At 46.0% G+C, this 12500-nt stretch overlaps 1 protein-coding gene across 2 annotated transcripts in view; it reads right to left on the reverse strand.

The window, feature by feature from the left end:
* Positions 1–12500, reverse strand: part of ccdc88c (coiled-coil domain containing 88C) — a 103241-nt gene that overhangs the window by 40252 nt on the left and 50489 nt on the right. For both annotated transcript variants that reach the window (XM_063183785.1, XM_063183784.1), the window contains exons 7-17: positions 12264–12404; positions 10023–10201; positions 9206–9287; positions 8631–8789; positions 7141–7287; positions 5209–5353; positions 4188–4369; positions 3311–3448; positions 2314–2598; positions 575–882; positions 1–340 (exon numbers count right to left, since the gene is read on the reverse strand). The exon at positions 1–340 is cut by the window's left edge and continues 141 nt beyond it. In XM_063183785.1, coding sequence (XP_063039855.1) covers positions 1–340; positions 575–882; positions 2314–2598; positions 3311–3448; positions 4188–4369; positions 5209–5353; positions 7141–7287; positions 8631–8789; positions 9206–9287; positions 10023–10201; positions 12264–12404 — 2106 coding nt within the window. The remainder of the gene's footprint in view (positions 341–574; positions 883–2313; positions 2599–3310; positions 3449–4187; positions 4370–5208; positions 5354–7140; positions 7288–8630; positions 8790–9205; positions 9288–10022; positions 10202–12263; positions 12405–12500) is intronic.

The raw sequence follows: 12500 nt of genomic DNA on the forward strand, positions 1-12500 counted from the left end.
CAGGGTGGCCAGCCTCAGGCCGCTGTCGTCCAGCGCTGCCTCCTTGGCCTCCAGCTGCGTGCGGAGCCAGCGTGCCTCCTTCTCCGCCTGCTTGCGCTCCTTCTCGGCCTGGGCCAGCTCCTGCTCCAGGCCCCTCTTCTCCTTCTCCAGGGCCTGGGCCCTCCGCCCAGCCGGCCGCGCCTCCTGCTCCAGCTCGCGCCGCAGCGTCTGGGCCTGCTCCTCGGCCTGCTGCAGCTCCGCCTCCACAGCCGAGAGCTTGGTGGAGGTGTTGTCCAGGCTCTGCTGCAGACGCTGGTTCTCCTGCGTCAGGCTGTTGCAGTTCAGCTCCAGACGCTCAGACCTGTTTTACGAGGAGGAGGACGGGAAATTATGGTTGTGTTTTAGATAGACCAATACAATCAGTCGAAATATATTTAGTTGATGTTTATCATTTAACACACATCACACCACATAGTTATTGGCTGAAGACATTTCAGAGACTGCTTGAAAATAATGCATTTCTCATAAACACTACTCAATTACTCCAATTAGATTCTGTCCACCTCTGCCAACTTCCCTGCCGTCCCCTCCCCACCTCTTGGCCTGTGTCCGCAGCTCCTCTAGGCTCCTCCTGGTGTCCTCCCTCTCCCTCTCCAGCTCCTGGTACTCCTGCTGCAGCTGGGTGAGGCGCAGGGAGGCCGGCTTCAGGGCCTCCAGCTGCCTGCGGAGCTCCAGGTTCTCCTGGTCCAGCTGCCTCTGCTCCTGCTCCAGCGTGCCCAGCCGCGTGGCCGCGTTCTGGGCCGTGTCGGCCAGCTTCTTCAGCCGCCGGTTGTCCTGCTCCAGGGTGGCGTTCTCGCGCTCCAGCGTCTCGGCGCGGTCACACGTGATCTTCAGCGAGGCCACCTGAGAATGAGGATGGATGGAAATGTGTTGTGAGTTGGGATTACAACATTACAACTCCATTGGCTAGCTTAATGAAGTCTTTGTAGTAAATTACTGTCTGTTCTTAAAGTAGAATTTTGGCTTATTGAGACATGTAGTTTGTATTGTTGCCTCTACCCTTCACTTGACGGTACGTGAAGACCATGAGATGAGACCATGGGTTTATCTAAATATTGTTTGAAATGTCCTAACTTCGAAAAGTTATGCAAGTTATGTATCTTCTAAAAGTTATGCAACACCAGTTGACACCTTAAAAACACACACATTTTTGGGACGATATTTGGAATTCTACTCTAACCATTGCATGCAACTGTCCATTATCCCATCCCAACTACACCACTAACTTATACCTCTTCAAAAGCCAATTCATCCATGCGTATACTGTATAACCATCCATTATCCTGAAGCCTACTGTAGCTGAACCATCCAACCCTCTCTCATCACTCTCTGCTCCTGCACTCTCCCACATCTAACAAAAGCCAGTTTATCCATTGCATATACCCATTCATTACACAACCCCAACTAAAACATCTACTGCAGGACTGCAGCCCGCTCGTCTTTCCCAACCAGACATTACATTACATTTAGCAGAGTCTTTTGACCAAAATGACTTACAAGGAGGTATACAGCAGTATACAAGTAGATAGATAGCAGAAAAATTATGGAGGCCTATGAAATGTAGTGCAGGTTAGTACCCATGATTAGAGGTGAGTACAGTTAGAAATGTCATGCAGGGATGACCCTGCTCTTGTACATGTAGCAACTGGTAGCTTATTCCACCATTGAGGGACAATGACAGAAAAACGTCGCACCTACGTCTGACCCACCACTCTGCTGCTGTTCTCTGTCCCTCTTCACACATGCCTAAATAAAATATCCATTACTTCTCTCCACCTTCACCATTCTACCTCAACTCATCCATCTAACTCATAACCCAAGTCTTCTCAGAATGAATAGAATCTGTTTTACCACTCTATCTTAGCCATCTAACTTAAAGCTGCATTCCATGAGCCCAAGCTACGTTCCATGAGCGAGTCCCCGAGTGAGCTAGAAGCGAGTAGTGACGTGTGTGAACTGTGAACGTAGCTTTAGCATGATCTTCCATCTACCTCTCTCTGCAGTTGTTCCCTGGCCCTCCTTAGAGCTACCCTTGACACATACTGTACCTGTACCAGTGCCTAAACAAAATATCCATTACCCCACCCCATCTTCAACATTCCATCTCAATTAATCCATTTATCCCCTCTTAGCTAGCCTGGGAACTCCCACACTACCTTTGGTTCTACACAATCGTTTCGATCTGAAAGACGATCTGAATCTCACTTGTGATTAGGTCTGGTGTTAACCAGGCAACCTCTTAGCCATCCAACCTCAGTTGAAACGTTCACCCACCTCTCTCTGCAGTTGTTCCCTGGCCCGCTCCACGCGGCTCATGTCTCTCTCCAGCTGGTCGCAGGTCTCGGCGCGCTCCCTCAGCGTCTCCAGCTCCTTGCTGGCCTGCCGCTGCTCCGCCTCCAGCCGGGCCAGTTTGCCGCCCGTGTCCGAGATGCTCTGGTGCAGCGCGCGGTTCTCCGCCTCCACCTCTCGAACCCGCGCCTCGCTGTCGGCCTGCGCCCGCCGCCGCAGAGAGCCCACGGCCTCGCTCAGGTGCGCCTTCTCCTGCTCCAGCTCCGAGATCTGGTGGACACACGCAAACACACAAATACACAAATAAACAAATGTCACAACACATTTCTAGTATTGTTATATGGTGCTCATGGGATCATTGCCACAAGTTGCTGCTTGTGAACAGACCTGTTTGTCAGTACAGCAGACTTCAACATGATTATACTATTCAATTCATACTAAATGCAAATTGTAGGCCTGTCCTTGAACGTTCAGTGTGAATAGCTATCCATTCACAATCCTTTTTCATGAATATTTACCACTACTATAAATTCCACTATTCCATTCCAATTCCATTATTTGAACTGGCTCGGGCAATCTTAGGTTGCTACGCCGATATAACAGGATCATTTTTTCTGCTAAGTAAAATGAGAAGGCCTTTGAACAGACATAATAGTGGCCTATGTTGGCATATCAGGTTAGTTGGCCAAGCCAAGCCAATTATTGGAGAGTTCAGTGAGGATTTGGTTACAGGAAAGCACTATGACTGTAACAGAATAGATATAGACAGAGATGTGTTTTATGTGTATAAAGATATATATAGACAGCTAGATAGAAAATGCATTGTCCTTTCGGAAAAATGTTCTATTCCATTTACAGTAAGCCTGATACGGTTATAAAAAACACACAATAGACAAGCGTAATATTCCCATCCCCACACCCGCCATCTAAGAAAAGAGACAAGTCCTCAGTGACGGAGGATGATGGAGGTCTTTGAGCTGACCTGTTGGTCCTTGTCGGCCTGCAGCTTCTCCATGGTCTTCTCCAGCTTCTGTTTGTCCTTCAGCAGCTCCTCGCCCAGGCTCTCCATGTCCTGGTTGGTCTGCTTCTCTTGGTCCAGCAGCGTCTGCAGACGCTCCAGCTGAAACAGACCAAGGGGACACATTACAGTAGCCGCTTCAGAAACCGTTCATTCATAGTGATTCAGTAAATTGCACCAGATACAATGGAAATTGCTATACAGTTGACGCTTCAAAAATCATTGAGTGGGCAACCAGCCATACATAGCTAGATAATGTTGTAAAGGTTATAATGAATGGTATGCATGTTATATAAATACCCGTATTCAACTGAGCTACAATAAGATTTCTACATTTTGTGAAGCCCCCAAATCAGATCTGTTTTCTGGAACACTATGGTCATAGGTAGAATGGTGTCATTTCTTTCCCAATGACAATGACATAATCCTCCACAACAAAGCCTGTAGAACCAGGATGAAAGAAGCGTTAGGTTTCAAACAAACATAAGAGTTTCGCCTTAGAGAAACCCCTTACTTCCTCAGAAATCCGCTTCCCAGGGTGGATTCTTACAATTGTCTGTGAAGTTTTTGGTTCAACCTGTGTGGTATGGATTATGCCTTTTGTCCAAGTGATTGAACACGCATAAAAGATCTCAATAAAGGCTCCCCAGGATAATCTTCACAGTGGCCAATCGCCCCAGTGTTTTTGTGTGTGTGTGTGTGTGTGTGTGTGTGTGTGTGTGTGTGTGTGTGTGTGTGTGTGTGTGTGTGTGTGTGTGTGTGTGTGTGTGTGTGTGTGTGTGTGTGTGTGTGTGTGTGTGTGTGTGTGTGTGTGTGTGTGTGTGTGTGCGCCTTGCACTACCTTCTTGCTGAGGCCCTGGTTCTCCCGCTCCAGCTCCTGGCTGTGCAGCTGGCTCTCCTCCAGGGCCAGGCCTCCCTGCCGCAGCTCCTGGATGGTGCTCTGCAGGCCCTGGTTCTCCTTCTCCAGCTTCAGCAGACGGCTCGACGCAGACTCGTTCAGCTCAAACACAAACGACTTACGCGCTGCAAGGAGATGGTAAGTAAGTCAGTCAGTTTTATTCATAAAGCACATTTAAAAACAGAGCACATTTAAAAACAATAATGAAAAACAGTGAAGTAGGATGGAGGTCAGTGAAAAGAGTCAAAAGTCCTGTGAAAAGAGACTAATGACATGGGGGATGGGCTTTTTCTTCTTTTTTTAACTTTTCATGTGTATTAAATATTATTCTTCAGCCATTTTAGTTACTCACTCGATTGTTGGAGCTCACACAGCCACCGAAAATGTAGGCTTCCAAAATTAAACAGTGTGCCCTGCCCTTCACTCTACCGAAATGAGTTTGACTTTGTGGTCAGTTGGTGGTCATATTGGCCAATATAGATTTCTCAATATAGATTTCTCCTGTTTGGAGCCCTAAAGTGTTTTTTATTCTTTATTTGCTTGGCTAGTGGTCAAATAAATGGCCAAACTAAAACCAAGCCATACTGTACAGTTGAACTGGTCCGTGCAGTGCCATATACTACATAGTCCTGAAAATTGGGTCAGTGGCAGCTGTTGTTGTACCAGCTAACAATGTAAGGCGATCTGTGTAGCGCTGAGTGTTACAGGGCACGTGAGACTGTTGACGAATTCATTTACACGTATGTATAGGAGAAACAATTAAAATTTGAAACAGAACATCGTAAATTAAGCTGCTTGTGTGATTTGCACTGTATTGATCAATATCCTATTGATATTAATTTGTAATGTGGAATCAAATACAGCACATAAAATGTGTGAGTGTTTACCCATGTGAAATCAAATAAAGTATATAAAATATGTGTGTAATGTGTGTGTGAGTGTGTGTGTGCGTGCGTGCGTTTACCCTCATTGACGTCATTGTTCTTGGATAGCTGCTCCAGCTCCCAGCCCAGATGAGCGGACTCGTTCATGCTCTGCTTCTGGGAGATCTCCAGCAGCATGTTCTCCTCCAGCAGCTCCTCAAGACGCTTCTTATCCGTGTCACGGTCCTGAACACACACACACACACACATACAGATATGAGAATATACACATGAGCACACACAAACAAGCACACACACGAGCACACACACGAGCACACACACACACACACAAAATGAATATGCCTCACACAAGCACACACACGAGCTCACACACAAACACACACACACACAGAAACATGCATAAAAGCAGGGATGTGCACGTGCGTGCACACACACACACACAGAGCTTGAGTGAATACACACACCCACATCCTAAAAATAAAGTCACAAGCTTCCCCTACATATATTCACTAGCCCAAAGATCAAAGACTTTTTCAATAAAATAAGCCTAAAACCTAACCACGAGTGTTCCCAAAAACTACAGGTCATGAACTCATAGACTCTGTTCACACACACACACACACACACACACACACACACACACACACACACACACACACACACACACACACACACACACACACACACACACACACACACACACACACACACACACACACACACACACACACACACACACACACACACACACACACACACACACACACACACACACACACACACACACACACACACACACACGTTTCCCCTATGGATTGACCTGGGCTTTGCAGTTAAATCGATGCTCTCCAGTGAAATCTGAGAAGGGAGGTCAAGAGGGGCCTCCTGGGCAACTTTCAGTGTCACACAACACAAGCAAGTCAGGATCATGTGTGAGAGACCACGCACATGTGCACGCACACACGCGCACACGCGCACACGCGCACGGGGAGAACTGCCACATCTTTTCCCACATAAACCTTAACTGCTGACATAGGATTTAAGGTGATGACCACAGCTTCCTTGTAATTTGGAACAAGGACTTTGTACTGCACTTTACATCTGTTCCTGGATCAGCAGTATTGGCAGTAAGCTGTCCAAACATCATGCCAGTGACACCCACCATTTCCATGTCTATGTTGTAAGATGACAGCAGTTTCCTTGTAATTTGGCAAGAGGGCTTCCTCTAGATGAGCAGTATTGGTATTGGTACTGGCAGTAAGGCGTTTTTAAATACTTCATCCAGGCAAGCTGCTCAATCCGTTCCACAATGTTGCAATGTTTAAATGTTGGATGATGAGCCTTTTTACAAATGCATAACTTCTTGTATGATATTTCCTACAATGCACACTTTTTGCCCTACATTTAATTGGAGGGACTCATGCGGTTCACCGTTGTTTAACATTGTACGAAAAAAGGGTTTGCTAATGTGGCCCAATTGTTTTTGTCGTTATTAACTATCGTTTTTCATCCATAATGTTTCTGCTACATTTTCATCAATAATGTTTCGGCATTATGTGCAAAAATGCTACATGTGAACAAACACTGTGGAGAAAATCATGCAGTTTGGCCCAGCAAGCGTACTTGCATGGGCAAACCAGCACGTCTGTGGCACTCATCACTGCACCCGACATCAGTGCCATCCACGACGTCAATGGCCCCCATTAGTATGGCATCACATCAATGCCCCCCGCTACGTATACTACCCATCATCAATGCCAACCACTACACTACCCAACATCAATGTCAAACACTACTCTACCATTACATCAATGGCACAGATTACACTACCATCACATTGATGCCCTGCACTACACTACCATGACCATGACCATCAGTGGCCATCTCCATGTCGTGATGGTCGTGAAGATGGTGACCACAGTTTCCAGGTCGTTTCTTAAAAGTACTGCCATTCTAGCAGTAAACGATCATATCAACTCCCCGGCTACAGTACCAAACTCAGTGGTACCCACCATCTCTATATCATGCAGTTTGGAGCGCAGCTGCAGGTTCTCCTTCTCCAGCTCGTGCAGCTTGTCACAGCGCCCCCTGGCGGTGGACAGCTGCTCCTCCAGCAGGGACTTGGTCTCCATCAGTGTGATGTTGTCCTCTCTCAGCTCCTGTGGAAGAGGACGGGAGTATGAAAGAGACGCATGGTCAAAGCAGCATCTAGTAGTTGGGATTAAAGAAGATTAATGGGGGTCAGTGTAAGATGGATATAAAGGTAACAGATACTGTTTCTCAAAGTGAAGTGTACGTATATCCCTGGTAGAGTCACAGCCTTGAAGTTGTACCCTCGCAAGAAGAAGCTCAAAATCTCACACACATTTCAAAACATCGAGAATGGAAGTTGGCTTGGCTTGGAAGCATGGAAGTGAACAGTACCACCATACATAGTATGTTTAAACATACACGTAGCACATGGCTTTCCCACACCCCTAATTAAAAAAAGCCTAGTGCAAGTGTGGAAACATGAAGGATTCTGGGTATTTTGTAATGGCAAGGATGAAGCCAGTGTAACCTTTACAATTCTATGAATCAAGGGTGTGTGACTTGATAGAAATCTGAAGCATACTTGACTTTGGAACAGTACTAAGAGAGTTGTGATGATGTGGAATCCTTGAAAATTGGGCTCATACTCGTAAGGACAGCACACTTTACTTTGTGAACTGCTGAAAGTCAGACATTGCAGTCTAGGAAAGAAGATAAAGGAAACAGAGACATTGGTTGCAGAGAATGGAACAGAGGGGGAGACAGGGACCATTGACAGAGGGAAAGGAGAGAAATGGCAAATGCAACATGACATGACAGGGGAGACCTGACACATGATACATCCTCCATCTTTGCTGACAGACACATCGTCAGCAGAAGTATGCACAGGAGGGGAGACAGACACACAGCCATCAGAGGACGAAGAAGAGGGGATACTATTAGGAGACAGACAAGTGCACTGTAAGTGTGTAAGTGTTACATGATCGATTCACTGGAGGGAGACTGAGGTATTGATTGCCACAATCGGATTGCACACTTCTCTAAGCGGTGTCCTTCCTTCTGCTGAGTCAAGTCTGGCTCAGGTGTGCCACTATGCCCTTTACCTTAAACACTTAAAGGAGCACTCCAGGAGCACTGTTGACTGCATAATTTATTTGTAATATTTATGTCTAAACTCAACTTCCGGTCGCAAGCACACATGGGGGTTGAACTTTTGAATTGTGTGCTTTCAAAATGTATCTTGCTTCCCCTGTTTTACCGTTCTCCAACATCTCTGACCCCGTTTTCCCTATACAGGTATTCCCCAAAAAAAGAGGTAGACTTTGTGTTTTGAGTCTGTCTTTTGTGCTTGTCTAAACTCATTTGTCCACATATGCACATCATGGGAGACACTTGCAAAGTCACATTTGCACACTTGACAATCGCAACGTCTAAAGCAGTATGAATTATCGTCAGGGATATAAGTGGGCACCTCTACTCGGGTCTTGTAGAAGTGGACGTCGTGTAATCTCTCTTTGACGCGTTGCAGCTCTGTCTCCAGGCGGTCGACGCGGCCAGCCTTCTCCCTCAGGGCATCCACCTCGTCACGATACGCCCGCACTGAACGCGACTCTGCCAGCAGCTGCACATTCTGCACACGCACGCATAAAATTAATAAAAAAAGTATTTTTTTAATTTGAACTAACAAATGTCTTGCCGTTATTCATAGATCTGATTTGACCAGTGGTTAAATATCACGAGTGCAGAAAACGTACCTTGTCTACACAACCCCAGCAAAAAGTGCAACATGCATGCATGCACGAACGCACGCACACACTTGACTGATTGGAAATCAATTGCTTGTCAATATTTATCGATGTGGACCAATTGCTTGTCAATATTTATCGATGTGGACACCAAATGTCATACTACCACAAAACAATATTGAGCAAACAATCACTTGCAAATATCACAACTATGTAACAAACTCCAATTTGAGCAGACTTTCAGATATGGGAGGAGAAAAGGGAGAGCCAGGCACACGCACGCACGCACGCACGCACGCACCTCTGTCTTGAGTTTCTGAAGCTCTGCATCCAGTCGTTCCACTTCATTCTTGGTGTCCATCAGTTGCTCAGTCTTCTCCTCCCTGTGGTAACAAAAAAACACACACTATGTTGGACACATTCATTTCATAACTACACTGGCCACCATGACTGCAACATCAGAGGATAAACACAATACCTTTTGCTACTGAAGTGCACAGTACACTTACTACATAAGTCTAAGACTAACTTCAATGGGGTCAGTGGGTCAAGTCAATGGATGTCACACAGCACAGTGCTTGTGAAAGCATTCACAGTTCAATCAACACAGTACATACAGCACATAAGTGGTATAGATACGGTCACACACATTATGTACACAATACAAATAGAAATAGATATGGAATCTGAGGAAGACAGAGAGGTCGAAACGACATTGCCATTGAATGACTGAATAAAACAAAGAAAAAATAACTTAAAGAAGAAAAAAATCCAAAGGAGTGTGCGAACCTTTTTTCAAAAAATATGTGATCTTTTTGTTCAGCACCAGGGATTGTGCACAAGTAACTCTCTACAATAAAAATAGGCCATCAGATATTCAGACTGTGTGTAACAGAGGCCAACTAGAAGATTGTGCCGTGGAAGGTTAGTAAACCTCCGTCACGAAGCCTCGTGCAGTATCGGTAGCACTGAGCTATCGGACTGGTCCTTTAGCTCAGCGGTATTGTGCTGTGCCTCCCATGCCCAAACTCTTGCCTCGACTAGGAGGTAGCAAGTTCCACACCCGAGGGGCAAACTGCACAGGAACACCTCAGTTACATGTGGGTATGGCTACTTACAGCTCCTGTCTGTAGCGCCTCAGCTTGGCCTTGGTGTCGGCCAGGTCCACAGCCAGGTGCTGGCGCTCCTCCTTGGAGAGGGGGGCGGCTGGCTGCCGCTCGGGGCTGGAGAACGGGGTGCCGTTTTGGGGCTGCTGGGACTGCAGGTAGTCCCTCTCCTGGGTCAGCTCCACCACCAGCTAAACATGGAGTAGGGCAGAAGAGAGGGTGGGGTGGGAATGGTCGAGGGAAGAGGTGTTTTTATAATTTATAGATATTGTTGGAACAGTACCCATTGTACTCATATATTCAAACGAGAGGGGAGAGATGTGGTCCTGATGTGGCCTAACAGTAGGGCACTGGGTTACTACTCTGGAGACCTGGGTTCGAGTTCGGCCTGGGTCATTTGCCGATACTTCCCCGTCTTTCTCTCCCCGCTCATTTCCTGTCTCTCCTCCACTGTCCCGTCAAAAATAAAAGCAAAAATCGCCCTAAAATGTTTCGAAAAAAAAGAGAGGGGAGAGATATTGATACGATCCTGGGTGGAGGGAAGAGAGGAATGGTGGAAAGAGTAGAGAGGGGTAGAGAGATGTTGATACAATCCACATGTTAATAGAATGAAGCCTTTCACTGTTGATTATTCTGTTGAAATCTGAGGGCCGAAACATCAGCAAAATCCAAAAAAATAAAGTGGTGATTTAATAAATCAGCCGTGTTGCTGATTTGCAGCTGAAAATGACACAATCCATATTGACACATTGTAAATGCTTGGAGAGCATTGGAGCAAATTGGGGTGGGGGTGGTGGGTGTTTTTGCAGTCTATGGCACCATGTTGTATATGCTTTGGCAACACTGTGTGTTTAAATAGCCATGCCAAGTCAAGTAAAAATGAAATTGGCAACAGGGAGATGTGTATATATTAAAACAAATTTGAAGGTGGGCAAGAAAAAGTGTGTGTGTATTGCGTGCGTGCGTGCGTAAGTGTGTGTGTGTGTGTGTGTGTGTGTGTGTGTGTGTGTATGCGTGTGTGTGTGTGTGTGTGTGTGTCTTTGTGAGTGTGTGTGTGTGTGTGTGTGTGTGTGTGTGTGTGTGAGAGAGAGAGAGAGAGAGAGAGAGAGAGAGAGAGAGAGAGAGAGAGAGAGAGAGAAAGAGAGAGAGATGGAGAGAAGAGGGGGAAAAGAAAAGACAACAGTAATGTCAGATGCTCATTCATATGCAAGCATGAAAAGGACGCAGTGCAACCCAGGACAAAACGTTGCTTAATCTGCCTTCAATCTCCAACAGCATGGCCCATCCAAACAAAATCAAACTCAATTTCACAGCCCATTATCCATCTTATCACACACATGGTTTCATGTAAGGAAGGCCCTCATACGTGCAGTTAGTTTTCCGCCTCCATGGTTCTCAAGGAGGATTGAGAAACACTACTCCAGGGGGGGAGTAACATGATGAAGCACTTTTTAAGGTCAGTATTAGAACACCGAAGTCAAGAAAAGCTTACATACCGAAACCTCCAAATCCAGACAACACTGATGTTGGATATTCTGTTCTGAAGTTGTTGTTTTTAACATTTTTCAACATTTTCTATTCACATTCAAGACATGACTTCTCTGACTTTTAAAGTGGTTCAAGATAAAGGTTGATCAAAGAACAAGAACAATGTTGAAAGAAATGTTGTATTTCGCAAAGTCTTGCAAGGGCACGCACACCTTCAAAGGCTTGGAGGTGCAGTTTTTCAAAGTAGCATTCAACACCGCAGTATCTTTTTGGCATGCGGACATTTCATCTGTGAACAGAGATGTTGGTCTGACCAAGAAGATAATGAATAGTTTTTCCCAAACGGCCTGATTAACCCGCCTCCCTCAGTTTGCTACTGGTCGAGGCCAGAAAAGGCTGTGCCGAAGTTTAAACCAAACATTTTCTTAGTCCCAACAGAATGTCTCTGCTTAAACCACGCCACTGCCTTGAACACGCCTCTACCCAGGGCAGTTGGAGGAGCTGCTCAAAGTTGATTGTTTCCCGACAAAGTGAGTGGAGTTCCCAATTTCTCTGGAGCTCAGAAACGATATTTGTATTGCTCCTTGCCTCACTAGACGCAACGTCGAAGGGCATAACCTGCCTAACACTCCTGTATCTCTTTGGCATGCTGACATTTCATCTGTTAACCTTCATCAGTTAGTTGTTCCAGTTTGAACAGTTTCCTAAGAGCAAATGAAAGGCAAGGGCAAAGGCACGTGGCGATGGCAGGTACAGTAGTCTCACCTCTGAGCTGTCGTCTCGTTCGTCGATGAGCTTGCGCAGGTGGAAGGCCATGTTTCTGGAGAGGGGATCCAGCTCCTCCACGGGCAGCTCGGACGACTCCAGCCACTGCAGGTCTAGAACATTCTCCTGGTTGTGAGTCACCTGGGTTGGGATGGAAGTCATGCAAATGTCAAATGACTTGGGCTGCAACTTGAGCATGTTAATTAGATTAATTAATTACACCACAAATTAACGTGT

This window comes from Engraulis encrasicolus, chromosome 19 (assembly GCF_034702125.1).
Source record: "Engraulis encrasicolus isolate BLACKSEA-1 chromosome 19, IST_EnEncr_1.0, whole genome shotgun sequence".
In the NCBI taxonomy this organism is placed as follows: Eukaryota; Metazoa; Chordata; class Actinopteri; order Clupeiformes; family Engraulidae; genus Engraulis; species Engraulis encrasicolus.